We start from the raw sequence: 26,426 nt of genomic DNA, 5'->3' as shown, positions 1-26,426 counted from the left end.
AAATCTAATTTTATATATTTTGTTTGAAACTTTAAATGTGGCAAAAGGTCAAAAAGTTAGAGGGGTCTAATACTGTGGCAAGGCACTGTACTTTTTGTTCATTATTGATTGATGGCAAGTTATCAGAATTTAAGTGACATGCTTTTTTCTTGATTCTCTCAATGACTGTAGAGTAAACATCAGAAGCACCAAGCATTTGAGGCAGAGCTCCATGCCAATGCTGACCGAATCCGTGGAGTCATAGATACTGGTAACACACTCATCCAGAGAGGTGCTTGTGCCGGCAGCGAGGATGCTGTTAAGGTATTTAATTACTGTCTGTGTTGGTTCATAGATATTTCTAAATCGTGTTATATTAATGTTGACGATTGTTTTGATACATATATTTATATATATTATAAAAAAAAAAAATTCAGTTATTTAGAAACAATGTTGCAAACGTACATAATGTAATTAGCTGATAAATTGTTCAATAATGGAATATTACTGTTTTTGTTATAATTGTCTTGGCACAACTTTACATTAGATAACGTTTATTAGCCCCACAGTGGGAAAATTTGCATTGTTACAACAGCAATAGTGGTTACAAGAAAACGAAAAAGGATTGGGACAGCAAATGGGGCACAGAAATGTAGGCTACTTATATGTGCTCAAGTACATCAACACAACATACATGAATCTGCACACAGTTTCATGTACAATTTCAAACACATATGTTTCAGTTTAAATGTAGTAATTGTTGTATCAAAAACATAAGGTATTCCTTAAAGGGTAGTGAGCATTTTAGTCAGTGGCATATTGTATTACTGCAGGTTCATGGCTGTGCAAACTTAAATATGCATCGCCACCCAATAGTTGGACATCATCTAGGAGAGTTACAATTAATTTGCTAAGAACAAATTCAGCTTGCTTATTTTGCTGCATGGAAAAAAATTACTTCTTTCATTAGATAATAAAAATGACATATTTAAGTACATGTTAAGTATCGCAATAATATCTATCGCTATAGTCAACATCTATAATGCATGTTTTTCCAATATCGTGTAGCCCTTTTATATATTTTTGTGTGGGTGTGGGTGTGGGTGTGGGTGGGTGTGTGTGTGTGTGTGGAATTTAAAAAAAAAATACCTAATGTAATTTTTTCAGTTTTCTAAATGTTTTTTATCGAATAGACTGCTAGAAAATTAATCAGCTAGCTCTAAAGTGCAAATGCAAACAGGAGTCACTTTCGTTACCTGCTCTCAAATATTGCTGCAATAACAGCTAAAGCTGAGATCTTTCCTCTTACTGAATACTTTGACAAAATCCAACTTTGCTCGTGGAGCAGTAACTCAATTGTATACAGTGTTTTATGTTAATTTATTGGCTTTATTTATATTTTTATTTAGATTTTAGATATTTGTTAATATTTATTGATATAATTGTTAATAGATGTATCACTGCCTCTTATTGTTTTTTTTTAATTTATTGTATTTTTTTAAAGGTTTTTTGTTACAGCTCTAGCTGTTATGAAATGCGCTATATATATAAAATTGTATTTGTATTGTAGAGTTCAACTTGTTTCTCAGTCAATCCCTCAACAAGAGGAATGTCACTGCGTCTGTGTCAAGATTTCTGCAACTCGTCGTAGTTCTGGGCTCCTCAGAGCCGCAGATACGGCACCCCGCTGCTCTAGATCGTGAACCATCATGTCCAAAGAGTTGTTGTAGCGCGTGACTACGTCCATAATTAGTTTGTGCGCGGGCAGCTCGAGCTGTCTTTATTTAGACGTCAAAAGTGATGCTGCTCTTGAGCATCGGTGAAAAAACACTTGACACGTCCAAACAAACATGATACGCGGTCAACTTTGGACAAGCTGCACTAGCTTGCGTTCATTGCCTGCACGATAAGCAATTAATGGGTGGCTCAAAGCCAGCCTCACGTATCGCCACATCCATGTTGCGAGCGTTGTCGGTCACAACAGCAACTCTGTGATTTGGCCTCGGAAGTTCCCATTCGGTGGCAGCTCTGGTGTCAGATCACTACTTATTATCGGCAGATGCTTAAAATCAACGACTTGAACTCGGGTGCCAAAAACGTGTAATCGAGACATCAATACTTGAGAGATGTATATGTCTGCAATTATGTTGTCAGTCAGCATTGTTCAAAAAGCTCTTTTCCTTTATAGGTACGCCTTGGTGCTCTGGATGAACAATGGCAGTTCCTTGTCAACAAATCGTCTGAAAAGAGTCAAAAACTCAAAGAAGCCAATAAGCAACAGAATTTTAACACAGGCATCAAAGACTTTGACTTCTGGCTCTCTGAGGTGATTACCTCATAACCACAGACTGTAGAAGCACTTTCACACAGTAGAAAATGGCTGACACATTCTGCTTTTCAGGTGGAAGCACTTCTTGCTTCAGAGGACTATGGCAAAGATCTGGCCTCAGTCAACAACCTGCTGAAAAAACACCAGTTGCTGGAGGCTGATATTTCTGCCCATGAGGTAGGTCTTTAGGTAGACGGGCAGGCAGGTAAATACAGTACAATGGATTGTAAAAAATTCTCCACACATGTTCAAAGGCCAGGTTTTTGTGATATCAAAACTAAGTCCAAGATTGACAGTTTCAAAATGTTTCTATTATTAATGTGACCTATAACCTGTGTGAAAGTTTAGTCGGACAATGAAGAAGTTATGCCGTTCGCTCGGCGCGAGTATGTCAGAGTATGTTGGTTTAGCGGCTTAACCAACGAAGAAGCATTTAAAGCAACGAAGAAGAAGCTAACCCAATAGCGCACTCGTGCAGGTCGTGCGGACATACTCGCACCGAGCGAACGGCATAACTTTGTTCAAATAAATGACTAGTTGACTAGTACAACTCTTACAATAAAATGATATTATGCATGATAACCCGATTAAACGCCTCCGGATGTAGACGTGCTGTAGAAGTAAAGGAGTTCCTTGTTTTTGACATGCTAGCGGCAGTTAGCCATATCCGACCCTGGCATTGCACTCAAGTTAAAATCATGCAAATAAAATATGAATGGACTATGGCAATAATGAGTCCGCTAAAAAGGTAAAGTAGTCCTAAGACGGTTGGTTGGTCAATGATAATGTATGCACTGCAAGAGAGTATTAGTTCACGTACCGTATTTTTCGGACTATAAGATACAACTTTTTTCCTAGATTTTGATCCATGCGGTTTATAGTCCGGTGCGGCTATTCGGTGGATTTTTCTTCCACCGCTCGGGCGCTCTAATCGGAATGACAGTACAATTCAATACAATACATTTCCCATTAACTGGATGTGACTGCTGGTGGAGGAGTTCAACAGGCGAGGGCGCCATAGACAGGTTATTAGGTGCTGTAATGCTTTGATTCTATGTTTTCCTAGAGGTCGGTGAAGTGCACATGAATGCGATTGGCTGTATCTGTTCTGTTGTTTCGATGTGAAATGCTATTGTTGATTTAGCACGTCGTGTGTTAGATTGTCTGACTTTATTAACATAAAACAAGACAGGTGCATATGTAGAATGTAGTAGAACAATAGATGCTGGAGTCTGGTGGACATTAGCTGACAAACTGGAGCGGCAGTCGGCAGTGAAATGAAGATAAGTACTGTTTATTTTCTCTTGGTTCTCTTCTGTTTTAATCAGCAACGTTGCTGCTGTGTTAAAAGGATCTGTTACGAAAGAATCTGCTCAGGTACATACATGTACATTTACAGTCCATAATCGTTCTGTAAATGCAGTAAATATGAAAGTTTTCAACATAAATAGGTGCGGTTTATTTAAGGTTTTTTCCCAAATATTCTAAAAATCGAGTGGGTTCGGCATTATAACGGTGCGTCTTATAGCCCGCAAAATACGGTTCATGGTATAGAAGAAACTGCACATTATGCTACATAACGATGTACACAAAAACAGTACACTTTTCTTTAGAATAGGTTTTAAAAATCAAGAACTATCAATATTCACTGATATGAAATACTTACAGTATTTCAGACATTACTTGAGCACAGCAATGTTCCTCTCAACCTGGAATTGTCGGATGCTCAAGACAATGTGCACAGGCTCTTTTGTAAGTCCACTGTTTGATCGTCTGGCCGTGTGGTCAGAACTCGCAGTGGACAATGCCCTCACATCCAAGAATGCGGTCAACATTACCATGACTGGACTTTGATTGTTTTGCTTTCTTTAGCCTTGGCATTGTCAGACTCTGGCTCTGGTGTTATGTCTGTGGGTTCCACTAAAAAATCAGTGAGTCGTCGCTGCTGATGACGCTCCCTAACAAGTGTGGATTGATATCAAGATACAAGAACTGTCGACCACTGATCGGCACACACCATCTGCATGACACGTTCAATGACTCATTCCTGTGTATTGAAGGCGTAACCCTCATGGGGTCATCTTCCACACCCTCGCATCCCTTTTTAAACCTATTTCACTACTCTAAAATACGTCAGCATGATATTGTCTCATCTCAGAAATCTTGCGGCATTGCGGCAGAAATCCTAATCTTGTGATGGAGTTTTCCCCAACTGGACCATGTTAAATTTGTTCGTTGCTCTGTGTTCACTTGACGACATGACATAGGATTTGTACAAAACAATGTGGGAAAAGGTTCAATGACTGCAGAGAGCTGAAGTCAGTTATATAGTCCAGGACAATTATATAGAACCGGAACTTTTCCGGTTCTGACGCCGCGCGAGTGGCAGCCCGCTACAGTAGCTCCGGCTCATCGGTGAGCCTTTTCGTGTGTTTTTGTTACTTAATATTACTCTACCTCATACCTTTTTGATATAGTTGATAGTCGTAACTTGCGTAGCAATGGACACCCAAACTGCGGTATTCTTGCTGCTGCTGATTGCTGTTTTTTGCGCGATCGTGTCCGGCGACTTGGCTCGGAGCCGCGCCCCCATTGTTTACAGCCGGAATCAGCTGTTAGCACTCCGTGCTAACCCTGCGTCGGCTCCCGGGGCGAGACCCAATATACCCCGTGAGCTGAGGAGGAAGAGACGGGGATATCGTGCGGGGGTTAAACGCCGGGAAAGGAGGAGACGATACCATCCCGTCCTCCTGTCTGTTATCATGGGGAATGTTAGATCGCTCCCCAACAAGATGGACGAGCTAGCGGCGCTTACCCGGCATGAGAGGGACTTCCGGGAGGCTAGCTTGATGCTATTCACAGAGTCGTGGCTAACAGCGCTAACGCCGAACGCGGTCGTAGAATTGGACGGCTTCCAAATCATACGCGCGACAGGACGCTGGAGAGTGGAAAGAGGAAAGGAGGAGGGCTGGCTGTGTTTGTGAACGATAGATGGTGTAATCCTGGGCACATCACGATTAAGGAGCAGCTTTGCAGCAGGGATATTGAGCTGCTAGCTGTTGGCATGAGGCCATTCTACATCCCGCGAGAGTTTAGTCATGTGATCGCAGTGACCGTCTACGTCCCACCAGCTGCCAGCAGTGACACAGCCTGTGATGTCTTGACTGCAGCAGTGAGCAGGCTACAAACACAGCACCCAAATGCCCTGATACTCATCTCTGGTGACTTCAATCATGCCTCCCCTTCCTCCTCTCTGCCTTCATTCACACAGTATGTCACCTGCCACACTAGAGACAATAAAACACTGGACCTTTTCTATGCCAACACCAAGGAGGCATACACATCACTGCCCCTCCCCCCGCTGGGCAAAGCTGATCACAACCTGGTGGCTCTCCAGTCTGTGTACAAACCTCTGGTCCGCAGGCAGCCAGCTGTGACCCGCACGGTTCAGAGATGGTCTGGAGATGCCGAGGAGGCCTTAAAGGACTGCTTCAGCACAACTGTGTGGGAAGTATTCAGCGATGCTCACGGGGAAGACATTAGTAGTCTCACGGACACTGTTACAGACTACATAAATTTCTGCATGGAGAACACCATACCCACCAGGACAGTAAGGTGTTTCTCCAACAACAAACCCGGGATCACACCAGACATAAAAACTCTCCTGAAGGAGAAGAGGAGGGCAATTGCGTCAGGCAACATAGAGGAGCGGAAGACTGTGCAGCGCCAGCTGAGGAGGAGGATCAGAGAGGGGAAAAGGTCCTACAGGAAGAGGATGGAGGAGCAGCTGCTGCAGAATAACGCCAGGGGAGTCTGGAGGGGCCTGAAGACCATCTCAGGCCACGGACAACCCAAGACCCGGACTGGGGGGGGGCTGCAGTGGGCAAATGAGCTGAATCTCTTTTTCAATAGGTTCGATCAGATGCCTGCCTCCACTCAGTCTCTCCTGCTGCAGCCTCCACCTACTGCTCCTGCTGGGCGTGTCACCCCCTCCCCCCTTTTCTCCACAGTCTCCAGCTCCCAGCTACACCAGATAGCCACCACTCCCTCCTGCCCAGCCTTGGCCTTCACAACATCTCAGGTGAGGAACCAGCTGATGAAGATGAAGGCGAGGAAGGCAGCGGGTCCAGATGGCATCAGCCCCCAGCTCCTCAAATCCTGCGCAGACCAGCTGTGTGCAATTGTCCAGCACATGTTCAACCTGAGCCTGAAGCTGGGCAGGGTCCCCCAGCTATGGAAAACATCCTGCCTGGTCCCGGTGCCAAAGACCCCCCACCCGAAGGAGCTCAACAGCTTCAGACCAGTGGCGCTGACGTCTCACCTGATGAAGACCCTGGAGAGACTGGTCCTTGTCCACCTGCGCCCCCTGGTGAGCTCCTCGATGGACCCACTGCAGTTCGCATATCAGCCTGGCATCAGTGTGGATGATGCCATCATCTACCTCCTCCACACTTCACTCTCCCACCTGGAGAAGGCGGGGAGCACTGTGAGGATCATGTTCTTTGATTTCTCCAGTGCTTTCAACACCATCCAGCCCACCCTACTGGGAGACAAGCTGGAGCGGGTGGGGGTGGCCTACCACCTCACCACATGGATCCAGGACTACCTCACAAACCGGCCACAGTATGTGAGGACACAGGACTGTGTGTCTGACGTGCTCCTCTGCAGCACGGGGGCCCCACAGGGAACTGTCTTGGCTCCCTTCCTGTTCACCCTCTACACCTCGGACTTGAACTACAACACCCCTACCTGTCACCTGCAGAAGTTGTCTGATGACTCTGCGATTGTCGGCCTCATCACAGGCGGAGATGATCGGGAGTACAAAGAACTTACTCAGGGTTTTGTAGACTGGTGCCAGCAGAACCGCCTCCTGATCAATGCGGGGAAATCCAAAGAAATGGTGGTGGATTTCGGTAGGCGCCAGCACTCTTCACCTGCACCAGTGAATATCCGGGGAACAGATGTTGAGAGAGTCTCAACTTACAAGTACCTGGGTGTTCATCTGAACAATAAACTGGACTGGTGCAACAACACAGACGCCCTCTATAGGAAGAGTCAGAGCAGACTCTTCCTACTCAGGAGACTGAGGTCTTTTGGGGTTCAGGGGACACTCCTCAGGAACTTTTATGACTCGGTGGTTGCATCGGTCATCTTCCAGGGAGTGGTCACCTGGGCAGGCGGCGTCTCGGCCCGGGACAAGAAGCGGCTGGACAAACTGGTCAGGACTGGTCAGGAGGGCCTCTGTCCTGGGCTGCTCCCTGGACTCTGTGGACTCGGTGGGGGACAGGAGGATGTTGGCCAAGCTGTCATCAATGCTGGGCAACCCGGACCACCCCTTCCAGGGCACCCTAACAGCACTCCACAGCACCTTCAGTGACAGACTGTTACACCCTCGCTGTGCAAAGGAGAGATTCCGCCGTTCCTTCTTGCCTGCTGCTGTCAGACTCTTTAACAAGAACATTGTGTAGTCTCTACAAACTGGCGGACATTAGTGCAATTGTGCAGTCCTGCACCTGAGCTCATATCGTGCAATACCCAATATTCCCCACTACTGTAATACCGTGCAATACTCAACACTCCCCACTACTGTTAGTCTAGTTTTATTTTTATCCAATGCTGTTCCTTACATTTCACTACAGCACTGCAGCACTGTCACTTACTTAGAGTATTTTCCTCTGTACTATGTACAGGCCAAAATGAGTGTTCCTCATACTTTTTATGTAGATGTATGTTGGTGTGTATATACATGTGTATATACACATGTTACTGCTTATATTTACATAGGTTTGATCCCGAATGTTTGCCGTCAATGTTATACATTAATGGCTACATTATGCCGCCGTCCCTGTGTGACCTATATCTTTGCTGCTGTAACAATGAAAATTTCCCCACTGTGGGATCAATAAAGGCATTCTTATCTTCTTATCTTATCTTAATTACAGTGAAGGGGAAAAGTTGTAGTTGTAGTTTGTAAAAACAGTTTTTGTAACACCAGTACTGGAACTTTTAACACACCCTGTAGAGTTGAACAAGCAGTAATATTCTAAATTATAGTTACAATAAATCAATTATAAATTTTCTGATTTCCGTAAGTATTTTTAATTCAAAGAGAAGTCAACGCAAACTTTTTTTTTTTTTTCAAGAATATGTTCTATGCAAGCCCACTAGTTGAAACAGGGCATTCTGACAAATATTGCGTTGTGGAATAAGTGTTAAGCCACTCGTTTTTAGCCATCTCTGGGGGCGGCCATTTTGTTTTCTGTCGACTGAAAATGACATCACAACTGCTCACAACGATCAATCACGACTCAGATTCAGAAAACCGGTCAGCCGTGATTGGTCATCGTGAGCAGTTGTGATGTCATTTTCAGTCGACAGAAGACAAAATGGCCACCCACAGAAATGGCTAAAAACAAGTTCATTTTGCTGCTTAACTTATATTCCACAAACGCAAAATTAATCAGAATGCCGTGTTTCAGCTAGAGAGGCTGCTGGGAACATATTCTGGAAAAAAATATGTTTGGGTTGACTTCCGCTGGAAGGTCTTATACACACCTTAATCATATAATCGCTCTTTTTTCCTAAGGATCGTCTGAAGGATCTGAACGGGCAGGCTGATAGTCTGATGGTCAGCAACGCCTTTGATACCTCTCAAGTGAAGGACAAGCGTGCTGCAGTCAATGACCGTTTCATCAAAATAAAGAGCATGGCAGCCAGCCGCCATGCAAAACTCAACGAGTCTCACCGCCTGCATCAGTTCTTCAGGGACCTGGACGATGAGGAGTCTTGGATCAAGTAAGAGTGCTCACTTTTTAGTTAATTTGTGTTTTACCCTACGTGTACAGAACACAGTTCGGTTTAAGATTAAACCTATTTACGTTTTGTGTTTATATTAGTACTTAAGCTAAGCATTGGCCCAAAAAAGGTATTTTGACAAAGGCATGAAGGCAGGCCGCGAGGCAAACGCACACCCATTCGGAGTCATTATGACTGTGATATGCTTACCTTCTCCATATTTTGTGAATGTTGTGATGTCACTGTGAAATATTTACAGTTGCTATCGACCCATCTACAGCAGGAAACAACATTGCGTGGAGTGACTAAAATAAAGACGTGATATCAAACAATGCCCTTCCAGCTTGCTGATCATGCATGTCAGCATAGTAGCACTGTTATGACCTCTTATTTATATATTTATTTTTTCCTTTCCATATTTTGGGTCAAAATTATTCCTGTTCAAGCCTGTCAGTATTTGTGCTCCGGTTAGTAATTTAGAGTAATTTCTTCTTTACAGTAAATAACTTCTCACGTTGTACCAAACTATATATTATTTCTACTTCCAGATGTCAATTTTTGGGAGTGAGTTGAAATGTGAACAGTTTCAGTCAAGTCAAATTCTGGTTTTAGGTTCTTTTTGTATTTGAAGATAACTTTGCATTGGATCAGTGCATTAATATCCAAACCTTATACAGAGAGAAGAAGTTGCTTGTAAGTTCAGAAGACTATGGGCGTGACTTGACTGGAGTGCAGAATCTGAGGAAGAAACACAAGAGGCTTGAGGCTGAATTGGGAGCCCATGAGCCAGCCATAAAGGTAAGCAATCGAGTCCCATTTTATTTAACATCTCCAATTCCGATGAAGTTGGGACATTGTGTTAAAAATAAATAAAAACATAATACAATGATTTGAAAATCCTTTTCAACCTATATTCAATGCAATACACGACAAAGAGCAGATATTCAAACTGATAAATGTTTTTTTTGTCTGGCAGTGAATGAGGTAAAAACAGGTTTGTTACCTTGCAGCCGAACGATGTGGTGGAATGCTGTCTTACACGCAGATAACCATTAACCACAGTTCAAATACCAGTTACGACACTAGCATCCTAATCGGTATGGGTGTAACGGTACGCTAAATCACATTTCGGTTCTGTTCGTTTTTTTGGAAACTTCGGTTCGATATATTTTCGGGGACAAAAAAAACAGATTTTTTTTTTTTTTTTTTCATATTTTTATTTTGAAAAGATGACAAGTAAATGGTACAATTTTTTTAGAAATAAATAAAAGCGAACCATTCGGGTGATGTTCTAAGAAATTATACCAGAATAAAAAATACACTAGCAATAAAGTTCTCTTAATTTAGTAAATTATTAAGACACTGAAATCTTTAAACACTCAGCAGCAAAAGCCTATCAGACACCCAAGTATTCAAGTCAAGACAAGTCATTACAGTACATGTATACACTTTTTGTGATTAAAAAAAATACATACAGTTACAATTATTGCGAACTACATTAAAGCTCTTTTTATAATGAACATTTTTTTTAAAGTCTTTATGAAATTGTATACACTTTTTAGGTATTGAAATTGTTGAATGTTCAACAGCATATTGTAATGAATTGGGTTATCTGTGTTGTGGTCGGATTTGTGTGTTGCTGAGTTGTGTTTCCGAGGTTTATGAATGCATCGTACGGCAAGCAAGTGGAGCAGCGGAGAAAGAAGAGCGCAAGCAGTTGTACTTGGATTAATAGAAACGTGACAATTAAACTACGTTTGACGGCGTGTTCCTGGAAGACGCTACAATATGATAAATCTTGCTATTTAAGTTTGGCGTTTTGGGCTAAAAAGACTGCTTGCTTCTTTGTGTAAGAAACATTCACAGTCGGATGATGCCGTGCATGTTAGACGTGCTAGCCGCAACATGATTTCATGTAGTAATGTCGGCACACAACTTTCAGACTTATCCACGCACCTTTCCCCATCGGCGATGGGGAACAGGAAAGCCCGAATGTTCCCAAACAGGAGATCGCAGTGTACGTGGGGACCTTCGAGCTCTAGCTCTTTACTGGCTCTCACTGTTGTGCCGCCAATCGTGTCTCCCACACGCAACAGTCAGCATCCGTGCATAAGCTCGCGTGGACCAAACCGAACCCAAGTGGACCGAACCAAACATGCCATACCGAAACGTATTAATACACCCGAGTGTACCGTTACACCCCTACTAATCGGTATGATAGACCCTAATTCCAAGACACTGCCTGTGTTAAAATTAGTGGGATGAACCACTTTGGATTGAGTAATCAAGATTATCGATTTCTGCAACTTGGACATTATGTAGAGCGGACTGTGTTTCGAGGATGGGTCCAACAATTTTGGCTTGGGGGTAGTCAAGATAGTTTTACTTAGCTATAGGTCAGACCCTGGATGTGGCAACGTATTAAAAATATGAAAGGAGTTGCACGGTCTAGAAGTGGGGGCACAGTGTATATAAAGGAGAAGGAGGGTAATATTACTTGGAGGGAATTTGGGTGGATGAATGTACAATACAATTTTATTTATATAGCGCATTTCATAACAGCTAGCGCTGTAACAAAGCACTTTACAAACAATACAATAAATAGAACAAAAACAATAAAAGGCTGTGATACATGTATTAATAAATATAGACATAAATAATATATAAATATAAATAATGAAGCCAATAAATTGACACCGGGAAAGAGCCGAAAATTTCAGGTCTGATCAAAAGCCCAAGAAAAGAAATGTGTCTTCAACCGGGTTTTAAAAATGGACAGAGAGGGGGCTTGCCTAACAACCAATGGCAGGTCATTCCAGAGGGAAGGACTAGCAGTTGAAAAGGCTCGATGCACTCTGAGGCTCCTCTTGGTCCTCGGCACCTCGAGCAGCACCTGAGGCTGCGGGAAGGTGTGGAGGAGCTCAGAGAGCTACTCCGGGGCCAGGCCATTAAATGACTTATAGACAAGTCACGATATCCAAGTGTCACGATACAATAATATCACAATATAAACCTTACGATGCGATAATTATCATGATATTTTGGGGAGGTTAGCGATATATAAAAAGCTCACGATGCTCTATAACAGCTCAAAATATTGTAAAAAAAATAAAATAAATAAAAACACAATGTTCTGCTGCTGTTGTACATAACAGCATTCACAAAAAAATAGGCTTGGCCGGTCATGATTAGTGTGGGTCTTTAACATAGGTGGCGTCAAATTACAAACGAGAACAAACTAGAGAGCTCATTCTTGGAACTTAAAGGGACACTTGGGTGAGCTTAACATTGGCACTTATATAATAGGTTTGCATGTAAAAACGACATTAGTCCTAAAATGCCCACCTCAAAAGACTCTGTAGTGATTTAAGGTCCTTTTTTTGTGATTAGGTTTACAACAAATTTCCACGCCCACAAAGGGGCATGGCTTATGTTATGTTTTCGGTCTTAGCGTTCTACGTCACGCGAGGAAGGCATGCTTGGTAATATTGCTCGCTTTGTCAGTTCTGTTGTCTAAAACGGTGACCGATCGCCACCAAAATGCAAATGCACATTACTACTCTTGTCCACTTCAAACTGTGAAAATATAAAAGTGTTCTGCACAAAAGTTTGGATTTATTGACATAAAACGTGATCTCATTATGATCACCTCCACAATCAAAAATACCGTGGCGATTGCTCCTTCACTTTCACAAGCTGAAACGGACAAGAGCATGAATGCGCACACGAACCCCGACTGGTTATATTTCAGACATTTAGCGATGCTAAACTCGTGTCTCAGGAGGGAGAGAGACGCAGCTTGCAGCAGCAGCAGGCATATTGGAGCCCCCTGCTTCCCTCCCCGGTTAAAGGTGGAATTGGAACAGCGGAAGTTTAGTAACAACTAGCTTCAGGCCGTTAAAACAAAAGGCGTTAGCACAACAACATTAGCTCCTTACTGTCCGCCCAGCGTGTGGAGGTGAAGATGAGCCTGTCTTCATGTCGCCTCGCAAGCAGTCGCACGCGGTGTCTCTGCTTTTTGCTTGCAGCCCCCTTCTGCCCGAGTAAAGCGGCTTGAGAGTGACAAAAGCCCTCATCGAACAGTGAACGAAAAGTTCCATTGAGGTTGACTGCACAGCCGAGAGTGTGGCCGCATTGGAACGTGCCATTTCGGCTGTTACCTTCCAAATTGGACGGCGCGTTGTAAGCCGAAAATCTGGGGCACTCCTCATCCAAATAAATGTGCACGTCTCATTTCCACTTCAGTCTCTGTAAATATCCTGACTGGTGTTTAATGCCTCGCCCGTCCTAACCGTGATCAGCAAAGAAGCAGTGCGCGCTGGTTCCAGCCTATGTAGCTCTGCTGACTTCCACATTTCCTCATTCTCATATAAATCAACCACGGAGAGGTTAATCCTTTTGATATGTTGAAGTGGGCATTAGTAGAGATGTCCACATACATTTTGGTGCCAATTGATAGCCCTTTTTGAATGTTATAAGCAATGAAAGTACAATGATTTCCAATGGAGAGTTTGGAATCGGTCCCTCGCGTGACTCCGGTAGGGGGCCCGGCCATTCTGCTCATTAACAGGGGGTGTTATTCATAGAGTCACTTATTTCCTAATTTCTCCCAAATTTATTGATAAAATAGAAAATGACAACTTTTTTCATTTTCCTGATCAGAAAATATATAAAATGAACTTCCCGGCCCCACCGTCCCTTTAATGTTTTGATCCTCATGAATGACTTAAGTCCTTCTCTGCATTTAATTACTTAATATATGACATAATTTTATTCATGTTTGGTTTATGCAAATTTTTCAGCTGGACACTCATTTTCATTTGGAAATGTTATCTTTACAATTACAATCTTAACAAACCCTTCATGCTCCCAGTCTGTGCTGGATACTGGAAAGAAGCTGTCTGATGACAACACCATTGGTCAGGAGGAGATACAGCAGAGACTGTCTCAGTTTGTAGACCACTGGAAAGAACTCAAAGACCTATCTGGAGCAAGGTAAATGCAAAAAACATGTTGAACTGCACACAGGTACACAAATAAACGTTCTACGTTTGACATCCTAGGGGACAGAGGCTGGAGGAATCGTTGGACTACCAGCAGTTTGTGGCGAACGTGGAAGAAGAAGAAGCATGGATCAACGAGAAACTAAATTTAGTGGGCGGTGAAGACTACGGAGACACACTGGCTGCTGTGCAGGTGTTTTTCTAACTAGTCTCACATTGTCAAAATGTATAAGTGAATGTGTTTTTCTAAGCATCAAGATTTCATTATTAGGGCTTGCTCAAAAAACATGAAGCATTTGAGACAGACTTCACCGTGCACAGAGACAGAGTCAGCGATGTTTGTGCTAATGGAGAAGATCTCATCAAGAAGGTTAGTATTTGTTGAATGGGCGGTTAAAGGAAGCTGAATTTTTTAACTTCTTATGATTTTGCTGTTGTTTTCAACAGAACAACCATCATGTGGACAGTATCACTAGCAAGATGTCAGCTCTGCAAGGCAAAGTATCAGAGCTTGACCGGGCAGCTGCTCAGAGGAAAGCAAAGCTGGATGAGAACTCTGCCTTTCTGCAGTTCAACTGGAAGGCTGATGTGGTGGAGTCTTGGATTGGTATGGAAAAAGACTTCAGAAAAGCAGTCGGTCTTCAGTAAGATAATGCTGTCCCAAAATCAAAAACTCATGTATTTTTTAGAGCGGTATAACTCCAATCTGGCCTTCCAATTCTTTTTTTCTGATGAGTGGTTTGCATTTTGTGGTATGGCATGTTTATTTCTCCTTTCAAAGTATGTACTCCTTATATTGCATATTTTCACCTTAAAGGGGAAGTCAACCCAAAGATATTTTTTTCAAGAATACGTTCTATGCAAGCCCACTAGTTGAAACAAGGCATTCTGATCAATATTGTGGTTTTGTGGACTAAGAGTTAATCCACCTGTTTTTAACCATCTCTGGGGACGGCCATTTTGTCACTTCTGTCAACTGAAAATGACATCACACTGCTCAGGTAACAACCAATCACGGTTGACCCGTTTTCTGAAGCTGAGCCGTGATTGATCACTACCTGAGCCCTGAGCAGTTGTGATGTCATTATCAGTCAACAGAAGTGACATAATGGCCGCCCCCCGAGATGGCTAAAAAGGGGTGGATTTTGTTGCTGAAGTTTTCGCTACTGACTACCATCAGGTTCCCCATTTAAAACTGTTGCCAATTTTAGGCCGGTGTAAACTTTGGCTTCTGAACTTGATGTCATATTTTGTATTCATTTATTTATTCAGGAGAGAAAGAGAACAGCCTTAAGAATGACGACTATGGCAGAGACCTGTCCTCTGTACAGACTCTACTCACCAAGCAGGTATTTGTATCTTTCGGACATACTGTACATCTTAGCTGTATTTGCTTCTTTTCTCCACCGATTTGTTCTGTGTTGATCTGTAGGAGACATTTGATGCCGGACTTCAAGCCTTCCAACAAGAGGGCATTACCAATATCACAGCTCTGAAAGATCAGTTGCTGGCTGCCAAGCACATCCAAGCAAAAGCCATTGAAGCTCGTCATGCTGCCTTAATAAAGCGTTGGAACCAGTTGCTGTCCAACTCTGAGGCTCGCAAGATGAAGCTTCTGGAGGCTCAAGAGCATTTTCGAAAGGTAAAGAGGCCAGAGCGTGGGTGTTTTTGATAGATTGTGTTGTGGGAGTTGGGATTTTTTTGTTGTTGTTTGTCTGTTGGATGATATGTGCAAGTCATAAGTCATAATTGTTTTTTTGTTTGTTCCCGCCCAGGTTGAGGACTTGTTTCTTACTTTTGCCAAAAAGGCATCAGCCTTTAACAGTTGGTTTGAGAATGCAGAGGAGGATCTGACAGACCCAGTGAGGTGCAATTCTCTGGATGAGATTCGTGCACTGCGTGAGGCCCATGAGGCCTTCCGCTCCTCGCTGACCTCAGCCCAGACAGATTTCAACCAGCTGGCTGAACTGGACCTTCAAATCAAGAATTACCAGGTGGTGTCCAACCCCTACACCTGGTTTACAATGGAAGCTTTAGAAGAAACATGGAGAAATCTGCAGAAGATAATCAAGGTATGCTCATTAAATATTTACAGTCATATACCTTTCTCACACCTTTTTCTGGTTAATCTTGAATGTATCACAGCATATCATTTTAGGCCCCAAAAACAAAATAAGTGGGGGAGAATTGACAAAAAAAACAATAGGTGTGAGACAGTGATATAGTGTTGGTAGGCAAGGGGTTGTCATCCTAGGATGCAAAAAAAAAAAAAGTACCAGTAGTACTGTAAGGACTAAACCCTGCCGTGAATAGTGAAAATCTGCAAGTAATTGCCGATAACTATGAAAGGTTATAATTGCCTATAGATGCACAACATGGCACTACTTTTTTATTTGACAGGGAATTATTAGTATTAATATATGAATATTATTCATATGAATATTAATCAGGGCTTTGGCCTGAGCACAGAAACAGCTAATAGGTGTGGTATGGTTTAAATGGAAGCGTGAATAATTGTCTGCCCACAGTCAGGAGGGACTGATAGACTTGTGGCTAAAAAGTAGGGCTGCTCGATTATGAAAAAAATATTAAGCATGATTGTTTTGGTAACAATTGAAATCACGATTATTCAATCTTTGTTTTTTGGTCCAAAACAAGAAAATGTTTAAATATAAAAAAATATAAAGACAAATAAATGTAAGTCAGTTCCTTTGGAACCAAACAAAATGTATATAATTACTTATTATAAAATAAGAAAAGGTGCAAATGTGTAAATTCAAGCATGATTTGCTTGTGTAAACGAAGCGCGCTGGATAGAAATGCTTATTAATAATCGTTTTTTATGATTATGCCCATTTTTTAATCGTGGAGTGTAGTAATCAAAATTGTAATTGAATTTAGATTAATTGCACAGCCCTACTGGAAAGGACAAGCAAATACAGTACACAACCTCCAAAGTCAATTGCCCCTAAAATAGTGCAATTTGGAAGTCAACCAAAAAATTGAGGCAAAGTATTACTCAAAAATTACTCAAAAATGTTGAGCCTGATCTTGGGTTTTCTGACATGTATTCATCGTACGTTTAACACAAAGTGAATTATTTGTGAAATTTGTCAAAATGTGTTTTTAGCCTTGTTTTTCCTACATACATGTTGATTGTGTTAGCTTTTTGTTTGAATTTTGAAATCAAGGAGCGAGAACTGGAACTGCAGAAAGAGCAGAGAAGACAGGAGGAGAATGACAAGTTACGGCAGGAGTTTGCACAGCATGCCAATGCATTCCACCAATGGCTGCAGGAGACCAGGTGAAACAAGCATCTTTGAGCATTTCCTCAGTCCATTTTGTTAAAATGGTGACTGCAGTTTTGTTTGTTTTATATGGAACGTGTTATTAGCAATGTGCCAAGATTATTTTAAAATGACAGTATGTCAAAATGCTGAGTCTGGTTGGAATAGCCACTTCATCTATTACTACTAATAGTACTACAACTCAGCAAGCGAAATCAGACCAGAGAAATTGAGTTTTTTGTGTTGGTAAAAATGGCCTTTTTGAGGAATGTGTTTTGTGAGGAATGTGGTTACTTTTTTTTTTTAACAATTTGAGTGAAATGGTTGAACATTATTTCTCAACATTTTCCATGTCGTCTTTTGCTTAGAGACCCCCTTTCTCCGATTGGCCGGAAAGTTTGTCAAAAATATCCACCTTTCACGTGCAGGCCAAAATTCTGAAGTTACTGAAATTGCTGAAATGACTGTGATCTTTCAAATGCTTATCTAGCGTAAATGAAAGATTATTGGCAGAGCTGGGCACTTGACCATTTTTGCCGGTCCTGCCGCGACCCTCCACCCTTGACTTGGGTACCCTTCCGGCCGCGACCCTCCGGCCATATTCATAAACATTGTTGGCCCCCGCCCCGTTCCGCCATTTTTTAAATTCTGTCGGCCAACCAAAACCCCCCGCCCGCAAATTCGGGCATTGCCGGCAGGCTACTTATCACGTTGCCTATGTTATAAACACTGCACTTGCATTATGGATTTAAACAAATGATTAAGCGGTGACTGCTTATTGATTTGTTGGGGAAAAAAAACATTATTCCTGTAAACTTGATTACAACCATTTTTCCACTCTTCATTTTCAGTAAAGTTGTAAATAATACAACCCACCTTTGTGTATACCATTAACGAAAAAAAGTTGTACTACATCATTTCATAAGATGTTTTGTCTTTTTATCTTCTTTCCCCACTTACTCTGTCTACCTGCTACACAACTCTGTGGAATCCTCCTGTTGTTCCGGATTCTGAAATCAGGACATATCTTCTGGATGGGTAAATATCAAAATTGTTTTAAAATTGAAATTGTCATGTGGTCATGGGGGTGGGGGTGGACATCTGTCAGTATAACAACAAAATGTCGGCATGGTTCAGGTGGTACAGTGGTCTCCCAAACCAAATGTCGTGAGTTCGATTCTCAACCCTTGTGACCACTACAAAACATCAGGTTTACAGTGTATTGAAAATTGGTGTTTATAATGGGAGTCAATGTGCCAAAAAATGGACATTTGCGTGAATAAAGGGCTAAAAAAGTGTACTCCCAAATGCAGTGGTGTAGAGATTACAGCTTGGTGCCATTTTGAACCTTGATGTATTTTTACATCCTGTGTGAAATTTCAGCTGCGTAGAGTGTTTTTTTTCTATGCTTTTTCTTTGATGGTAACATAAGAAAGACATCAAAGAGTCAAAAAATGGACAAATACGTCATGAGGGTTAAATAAGTCTGCCTTGCATGATTAAAAGAAGCCTCCTGCTTTAAACGGCATCGTCAAAGACTTGAGAAAGTTGGGAAAGGCGATGGACAGGTTAGCAATTGTGACACGTTCAAATGATATAACTTCAAATTTCACACTTTAACGAGTGTAAATTACTTGGTGACAAGCAACCTTGTTCCCGACTTGTTGCATTTAACAAGGTCATAAATCAATAATGTTGTTGGTAGATGAGAGAAGTCACGCACGTACCCAACATACGGAGCTGCTTGGGCGCTTCATTTTAGCCTGCACAAGCCTTTAACTAACGATATAAATGTATTGTTAACCATTAAATTCAATGAGTCCAACAGAGAAAGCCCTCATTCTATGGTAATGCTTACTGGTATATGCCCTGATAGCCCTAGTTTCGATCCAAATGTTTCCAAATTTTGCTAAGTGATGTGCCGTAATTTTTTTTTTGATGTGAAAGATGTGCCGTTGCTCAATAAAGGTTGAGAAACACTGGTTTATGTTAAGAATATTGTTGGAGATAAGGAGACCACCACGTCGTCCATCTGTATGGGAACGGAAGTGCGTGGCCGCATTAATGGTTGATTCTTTTATTAAATCCCGAAATATTTCTATTTCTTCCGTCAGTCTATCTGAATGCCCACCTCTGCTCAACAGCAACAAAAGCTTTAGATTAGGATAAAAAAATCTTAGTTCATAAGAATTCAATCACAAGTGAAGATGATCATCAAACTAATCAAATTTGGTCTTGTGGTCACTGTGAAACTCACAGAAGCTTACTTGTTTGATCTTTGCTCACAGTTAGTTTTATCTTTTCCCATGAGAAATCTATTTTAACAAAAGATGTTGTGTGTCAGGTTGTCTTAATTGGCTCTTGATTAGTGTTTAAAATCAATTGGACCGCTGGATTGTCTTAGTTTGTCTCTGGAAAGGGAGTTGTTAAAAATGTGAATTGATTACATTTTCTTTTTCTTTTGTGACGCGACTCCTTTTTGTGTCAGGTCATGTATGGTGGAAGAATCCGGCACGCTTGAATCCCAGCTGGAGGCCACAAAGGTAAACATGACAGTCAATCATGTCAAATTCCTCTTGCTTTTGAAGACCAATTATTGATGAATAGTGTATATTTACAAATGACAACCCATTTACCAATAATAGTGCTCAACATATCAAATGCAGATAAACTGCAGGCAAGATTTGTTTTATAAATCAATCAATGTATAAATCTCATTCTGGGCCACTTAAAGGGGAAATCAACCCAAACATGTTTTTTAAGCAGAAAAATCCACCCCTTTTTAGCCATCTCAGTGGGCGGCCATTTTGTCACTTCTGTCGACTGAAAATCACATCACAGTTGGTCAGGGCTCAGGTAACAACCAATCACGGCTCAGCTTCAGAAAACAGGTCAGCCGTGATTGGTCATTACCTGAGCAGTTGTGATGTCATTTTCAGTCGACAGAAGTGACAAAATGGCTGCTACCTGAGATTGCTAAAAACGGGTGGATTAACTCTTAATCCACAACCGCAATATTGATCAGAATGCCTTGTTTCAACTAGTGGTCTTGCGTAGAAGATATTCTTGAAAAAAATTTGTTCTATGAATAGAACATATTCTTGAAAAAAATATGTTTGGGCTGACTTCCTTCTTAAGCCCATTCAAAAGCGTTGTTATGAAGCCACTACTCTGATACACTACTCTGCGCTTTGGGTCGTTTTCCTACTAGAAGATAATGTTGGAGGCCAAGAGTGCTCTGGAACAAGTTTTGATCCAGAGTGTCTCCGTACGTTGCTGCACAGACGGTGGATGCTTTTAAGATAGGACCCAAGACCTACCTTTTTGAAAACGCTTTTCCTGGCTAATTTTATGCAATTTTATCAATTGGCTGTTTTGTTGATTACCCTCCCCTTTCTTTTATCTGTTATTTTATTGTATTACTTGTTATTGTTGCCTGTGCGGTGCACTTTGAGATTTGTTCCCCAAATGTGCGTTAGAAATTAAATATATGATTACTATTATTATTATTATTATCATTCATCTCTATGTCAAGCCTGACTGGTCTCCACTGATCCTGCCACTGAAAAACATCCCAATAATTAGGCCCACACCTGCTCAGCACATATCAACAGGCACAACTCCAGAAGGAAAGATAATCCAATCCCTCTCAAGAGAAGTGGTTCTGCAGCCCGAGTCATGTGTCAAGGGAAGCCTGCTATGTGGAGGTCTCGAGCCTTTGAGCCAGCTTCTGTAGCCAAGGATCAGACTGCTTTCATCCGCACTGCACGTGATTTGCATGGCCCTGACTACAGATGTTGAGCCCACGGGAAGGGAGATGACCTGCACCGAAGCGAGGGAAAACAAGGTCCATATGTTGTCAGGTTGAGCCATGCTTTGTCTGGACCCTCAACTGGGACCCGTTTGCCCTGAGTGACCCTACCAGACATAAAGCCCAACAACTTAGCTGACAGGATCAAGACACACGTACCCATTCACCATGTTAAGTTCACCTTTTGCTTTGTGTAAATGCTAAATAATGCTCCAGAAGTCAAGCATTCATGTCAAATGTGTAGTGAATGAAAAACCTAAACTGTGGGGCACATTATTGATTGTGTGTACATTTGTGTAGCGTAAACACCAGGAGATTCGAGCCATGCGCAGCCAGCTGAAGAAGATTGAAGACTTGGGTGCAGCTATGGAGGAAGCACTGATCTTGGACAACAAATACACAGAGCACAGCACCGTGGGTCTGGCTCAGCAATGGGATCAACTGGACCAGCTAGGAATGAGGATGCAGCATAACCTGGAGCAACAGATACAAGCGAGGTACAACACAATACAATAGTATCTGAACCTGTTACCCGATTGAGTCAATGAATTAAGCAAATGTTTCAGGCACCTGCTGACAAGAGCATGATTTGGACCACACTCTTGAATGTAGTGAAAACAACCAAAATATATAATATACAGTATTTTATAGTGATAAATATAATATGGAAAATTAATATAACTGTGCCATTGGGTAGTGTAGTGGTTCACATAGCAGATTTTTGTGGTCTTAATTCTCTGTCAGTGCTACATTAGCAATTGTCCTGTAAATTGGTCAAATTACGGATTACACCCACCAGGTGATAGATAAATGCAAAATATTAAGTCAGTTCCACACTTGACTCTTATGTAACGTGACAATAGCAGCTAAATCTGTGTGGAAAATGGACAAATCAGATAATGGGTGATTCGGATATTTCATTCATATGCTTTTCATGATTAAAAGTTCGGTAGAGTCTGCTTTAACTTAGCTTCGAAGCGTGCGTCTCTCCACTGTGGATGAGCCCATATATGGTGTTCACTACTGATTGGCTGTGACTCTGCATGGCCAACCAATCAGATGCTGCTATGGGCAGGAAAATGCTGGATTGAGGCTCTATAAAAGACAGATGCGCTCGGCTGCATCAGTCAAAATGACCCAGTTTTAAATTGAATGCTTATCGGCAGTCGTATTTATATTTTAAAAAAAATAATAATAATAATAAAATAAATTGACGTTCGGAACGCCCACCTCTGAGTGTTGTATCTCGTCACAAAGCTGTCCTGACAGCGGGAATATGTAAAAACTTTCATTTTGTAGGTGTCGCGTGAAGTGTTAAAGCAGAGATGGGCACTTTACCCTATTTTTTTGTTGGTCTGTCCTCCATCCAAAATCTGGGCACCATTACATCATTGTCTCTCCGTCCTTATTCAGAAAATAATCGTCCTCCGTCCCTGTCCATCCTCGTGCTTTTAAAGCACTTCCGTTCTTACATTTAACCTGTCCGTCCCACTTGCATCCTTGCATGACGCCATGGGAGAGAGGCTATCTGCAGAAGTTTCATAATTCATAAACATTATTTCAAGGCGAAGTCAACCCAATCATATTTTTTTCCAGAATCTGTTCTATGCTGGCCCACTAGTTGAAACAGGGCATTCTGATTAATATTGCATTCGTGGAATATAAGTTAAGCAGCAAAATGCACTCGTTTTTAGCCATCTCTGGGGGCAGCCACTTTGTCGTCTGTCGACGCAAAATGGCCTCCCCCAGAGATGGCTAAAAACAGGTGGATTAACACTTACTCCATTCACAAAGGCAATATTTATCAGAATGCCCCGTTTCAACTAGTGGGCTTGCATAGAACATATTCTTGAAAAAAATATGCTTAGGTTGACTTCCGCTTTAAGCAGTAAAATCCACCAAACAAGGCATTCTGATCAATATTGCGGCTGTGGACTAAGAGTTAATCCACCCGTTTTTTGCCATCTCAGGCAGCGGCCATTTTGTCACATTTGTCGCCTGTCAATGACATTGCAGATGCTCAGGACTCAGATAACAACCAATCATTGCTCATCTTCATAAAATAGGTGAGCTGTGATTGGTCTTTACCTGAGCCCTGAGCAACTGTAATGTCATTTTCGTCATGTCTTCCAGTTGAAATTTTTCATCCTGATGAGATCGAGAATGATGCGAGTCTGTAAATCTCTGGAAGAGTCGTAAGGTCACTCGTTAAGGGAATGACAGTTTCAACTTGAATTGTGTGTTGGTTCTCTGTCCACCCCAGTACGTACAAAATGAGTATAAAGAAAACTGCTTGACGCACGTCTGTCCAGTCAAGAGAAATAGCTCTATTGTACGAGGCTCACTTTCAGAGGTCAACGGCAGGCGCTCTTCCAGTCCGTCCCAGAGCGACACTGATAATCATTTTATGATACTCATAATGTAATATCAATACACCAACCCCTGTTCAAAAAATGCGCTCACAAAAACATTGTCGATAGATTCCTAAAACTGTACTCAAATATTTGAGTTTTTCATTGTGTGAGAATGTTCAATGAATGTCTGGATAAAGGTTTAAAAAAAAAAATAGGTGCAGAGTTGAGCAAGTCCACAAAGCTGAATTTTTGAATTTGGAATTCAGAATGAAAATAAAAGGAGTCATTTTAATTTGTAAACTTGTGCACTTCGTTTGCATTATAAATTATTCATTTCTGCCTACTGGAACCATTACACATTGAAAATTACTCTTGGCTAGTCGAAAAATCGGACAGTCTTCTATATACTGTATTTATAGATTAGTCTGTAGGCTATGGTGCTGTTCTTGCTGTTCTATTGTATTTCTAAGTTCTGAAGTTCCATATTGCGGAAGACTACATATTCTCTGTGTTAAAAATGTGCATAAAGTGAAAAGTACGTTGATTTCTCAGTAACCCTTGCAAATTCTATGTGGAATTTTGTCCTGTTTTACTGTGTCCGCGACACAAAATAAGGCAAGCAAAAGCAGTGCAAGCTGCTCTTTCTTCCGCCTTGGGTCAATAATCATCTCTTCCATCGTTAACAATTCACAGCATTTAAAGAGATTATTTTCATTGAAATTAAAGAGCATAATTTATTGCAAATAATTTTGCAGCCTCCGCAGTTCTGACCCGATGTGATTACCTTGATGAAACGAAATTATTTGTCTCACTACTAGCAGCCCCCTGTTTCATAACTGCTGTAAGTTATGTGTTATTGTTTATCCTTTCAGGAACACTACTGGGGTGACGGAGGAGGCTCTGAAGGAGTTCAGCATGATGTTCAAGTATGTCGTTTTGAACCGACTTCAGCTGAAGTGATGCGAATTCCCCAGCTAACTGCATACATTTTTGTCTACACTTGTTTTTAAGACACTTTGACAAGGAGAAGTCTGGACGTCTAAACCACCAAGAGTTCAAGTCATGCCTGCGTTCACTAGGTTACGACCTACCCATGGTTGAAGAGGGTGAACCTGATCCCGAATTTGAGGCAATACTCGACACTGTGGATCCAAACAGGTCTGTCTCCTGTTTGTGACTTTACTAGAGATAGACCGATATGCTTTTTTCAGGGCCGATAGCGATTTTTCGTAGTCAAGGAGGCCGATAACTGATATTTGGAGCCGATACTCATTTTCTGTGAAAATGAAGATATTGGCATCAAAATCTAAAGAAAAAATTACTCTTAACTTTGTTGTATCATCTTTAAGCATGTTTATCGAACAATGTTTCAGGTTTGCATATAGGTGATTTTTTTTTTTTTAATAATCATTGTTAAAAGACATTTTTGACAGTGTACATCTCTGTTATAAAATTGGAACAAAAAGTTCAGGGAGCACCCAGGATTGTCAGCGTGTCTTAAAAAGGATAAAGGAAAACTTAAACAATAGCTACATGTAGTTTTCTACAGTAAATGAAAATTTCAAAATGACAGAAATGTTAAACTTTCACATATCTTTCTTTTGATTTCCACAATTTTAAATTGATTCATTATCGGCCGGAGGAGTTTTAAAGAAAAGGCAGATGCCGATATTCGTCAAAAAGCCAAATATCGATGCCGATAATCGGTCTATCCCTAGACTTTACAGACATGCATGGCGAGCAGCCCTGTCTCTAAACATCAGATTTCTCAAGTGTTTCGCCTTAGAAGGTTTGATCCAATTGCAGCACAGTTTGGACGACGCCTTTGTAGTACAGGAGACTCAGTCACAATTCACGAAATGGTGTGCTGTTGGGTATTACACCCTATGTATTGAGAGATGGGCTAGCATGACGTCGTAAAAGAAAATTGTAAATCTCATCGTATACTGTATTGACAATAATTGCCAAGAAAAGCTAATAATACTAATGCCTATGATATTTGGATATACAGTAGATCCATATGAGTTAAAGTGGAAGTCAACCAAAAAATGTTCTTTACAATATTATGTACCCCCAGTAGTCTAAACACGGCATTCTGGTTAATACTGCATTTGTGTAATATGAGTTAAGCAGTACAGTGATCCCTCATTCATCGCGGTTGGTTAATAGGGGGACAGAACCCGCCGCGATAAGTGAAACCCGCAAGTAGAGTCTTACTTATGATTATGATTATTATTTTATATGATATTTATTGTACAGTTTTATTTGGGGGGGATTTGCGCCTCTGTTATGTTGTTGCGAACCCCAACATGGTTCCCACACTTCTAAATACTTGTTAAACAATCAATTTAACTATAAAAATGCTAAATGAAGAATATAAATACCAAGCTTGCAGGCTGTGATCAGAATTTAGCTTCGACCGACCGTGGCTGCTGACGAGCACGAGGGAACGTTTGCTAAAAACTACGTTAAAGTTTAAATTTTTATCATAAAATTGATTTACCTTAATTAGAATGCCATAGTGTAATTTATCCAAGCGAGCTGCGCTGCACTCACGACTATAAACACAGCTGTTGTACTGTACTATCCGATTTTAGCAAAACCTTTAGAGTAAACACATCATTACAAATATGGGTGAGAAAGTATCCAGCTTGACTCTGAATAAATCAATGGCACATTTGAACAGTGGACGAGACTAGCGAGAGTCTGCGATGATGCGCACCCAGTCAGCTCACGTACAGTACAGTGTGTGGAAAAATTAAATCCACTTGTGCTCTCGTTGATCGATCTCGCGCTGGGAACCAGTCACCGCCTTTTATGAGTGCCTGCGGGTATGTACAAAGTCTCTGAGTCAACTCATATCTTTGA

At 41.5% G+C, this 26,426-nt stretch overlaps 1 protein-coding gene across 4 annotated transcripts in view; it reads left to right on the top strand.

Moving 5' to 3' along the window:
* Positions 1-26,426, top strand: part of sptan1 (spectrin alpha, non-erythrocytic 1) — a 103,626-nt gene that overhangs the window by 76,179 nt on the left and 1,021 nt on the right. For all 4 annotated transcript variants that reach the window (XM_086053528.1, XM_086053527.1, XM_086053526.1 and 1 more), the window contains 18 exons: positions 172-303; positions 2,168-2,305; positions 2,381-2,485; positions 8,895-9,103; positions 9,781-9,901; positions 13,977-14,098; positions 14,167-14,299; positions 14,378-14,476; positions 14,554-14,713; positions 15,379-15,455; positions 15,539-15,748; positions 15,882-16,178; positions 17,298-17,410; positions 18,414-18,431; positions 19,882-19,936; positions 21,505-21,701; positions 24,431-24,484; positions 24,570-24,716. In XM_086053528.1, the coding sequence (XP_085909654.1) occupies positions 172-303; positions 2,168-2,305; positions 2,381-2,485; positions 8,895-9,103; positions 9,781-9,901; positions 13,977-14,098; positions 14,167-14,299; positions 14,378-14,476; positions 14,554-14,713; positions 15,379-15,455; positions 15,539-15,748; positions 15,882-16,178; positions 17,298-17,410; positions 18,414-18,431; positions 19,882-19,936; positions 21,505-21,701; positions 24,431-24,484; positions 24,570-24,716 (2,387 nt within the window). The remainder of the gene's footprint in view (positions 1-171; positions 304-2,167; positions 2,306-2,380; positions 2,486-8,894; positions 9,104-9,780; positions 9,902-13,976; positions 14,099-14,166; positions 14,300-14,377; positions 14,477-14,553; positions 14,714-15,378; positions 15,456-15,538; positions 15,749-15,881; positions 16,179-17,297; positions 17,411-18,413; positions 18,432-19,881; positions 19,937-21,504; positions 21,702-24,430; positions 24,485-24,569; positions 24,717-26,426) is intronic.

This window comes from Filicampus tigris, chromosome 15, assembly GCF_054856515.1.
Source record: "Filicampus tigris isolate MCC_2025a chromosome 15, RoL_Ftig_1.0, whole genome shotgun sequence".
Classification (NCBI taxonomy): domain Eukaryota; kingdom Metazoa; phylum Chordata; class Actinopteri; order Syngnathiformes; family Syngnathidae; genus Filicampus; species Filicampus tigris.
Note: the sequence above shows the minus strand (reverse complement) of the source record. Positions and strands in the feature narration are given on the sequence as shown.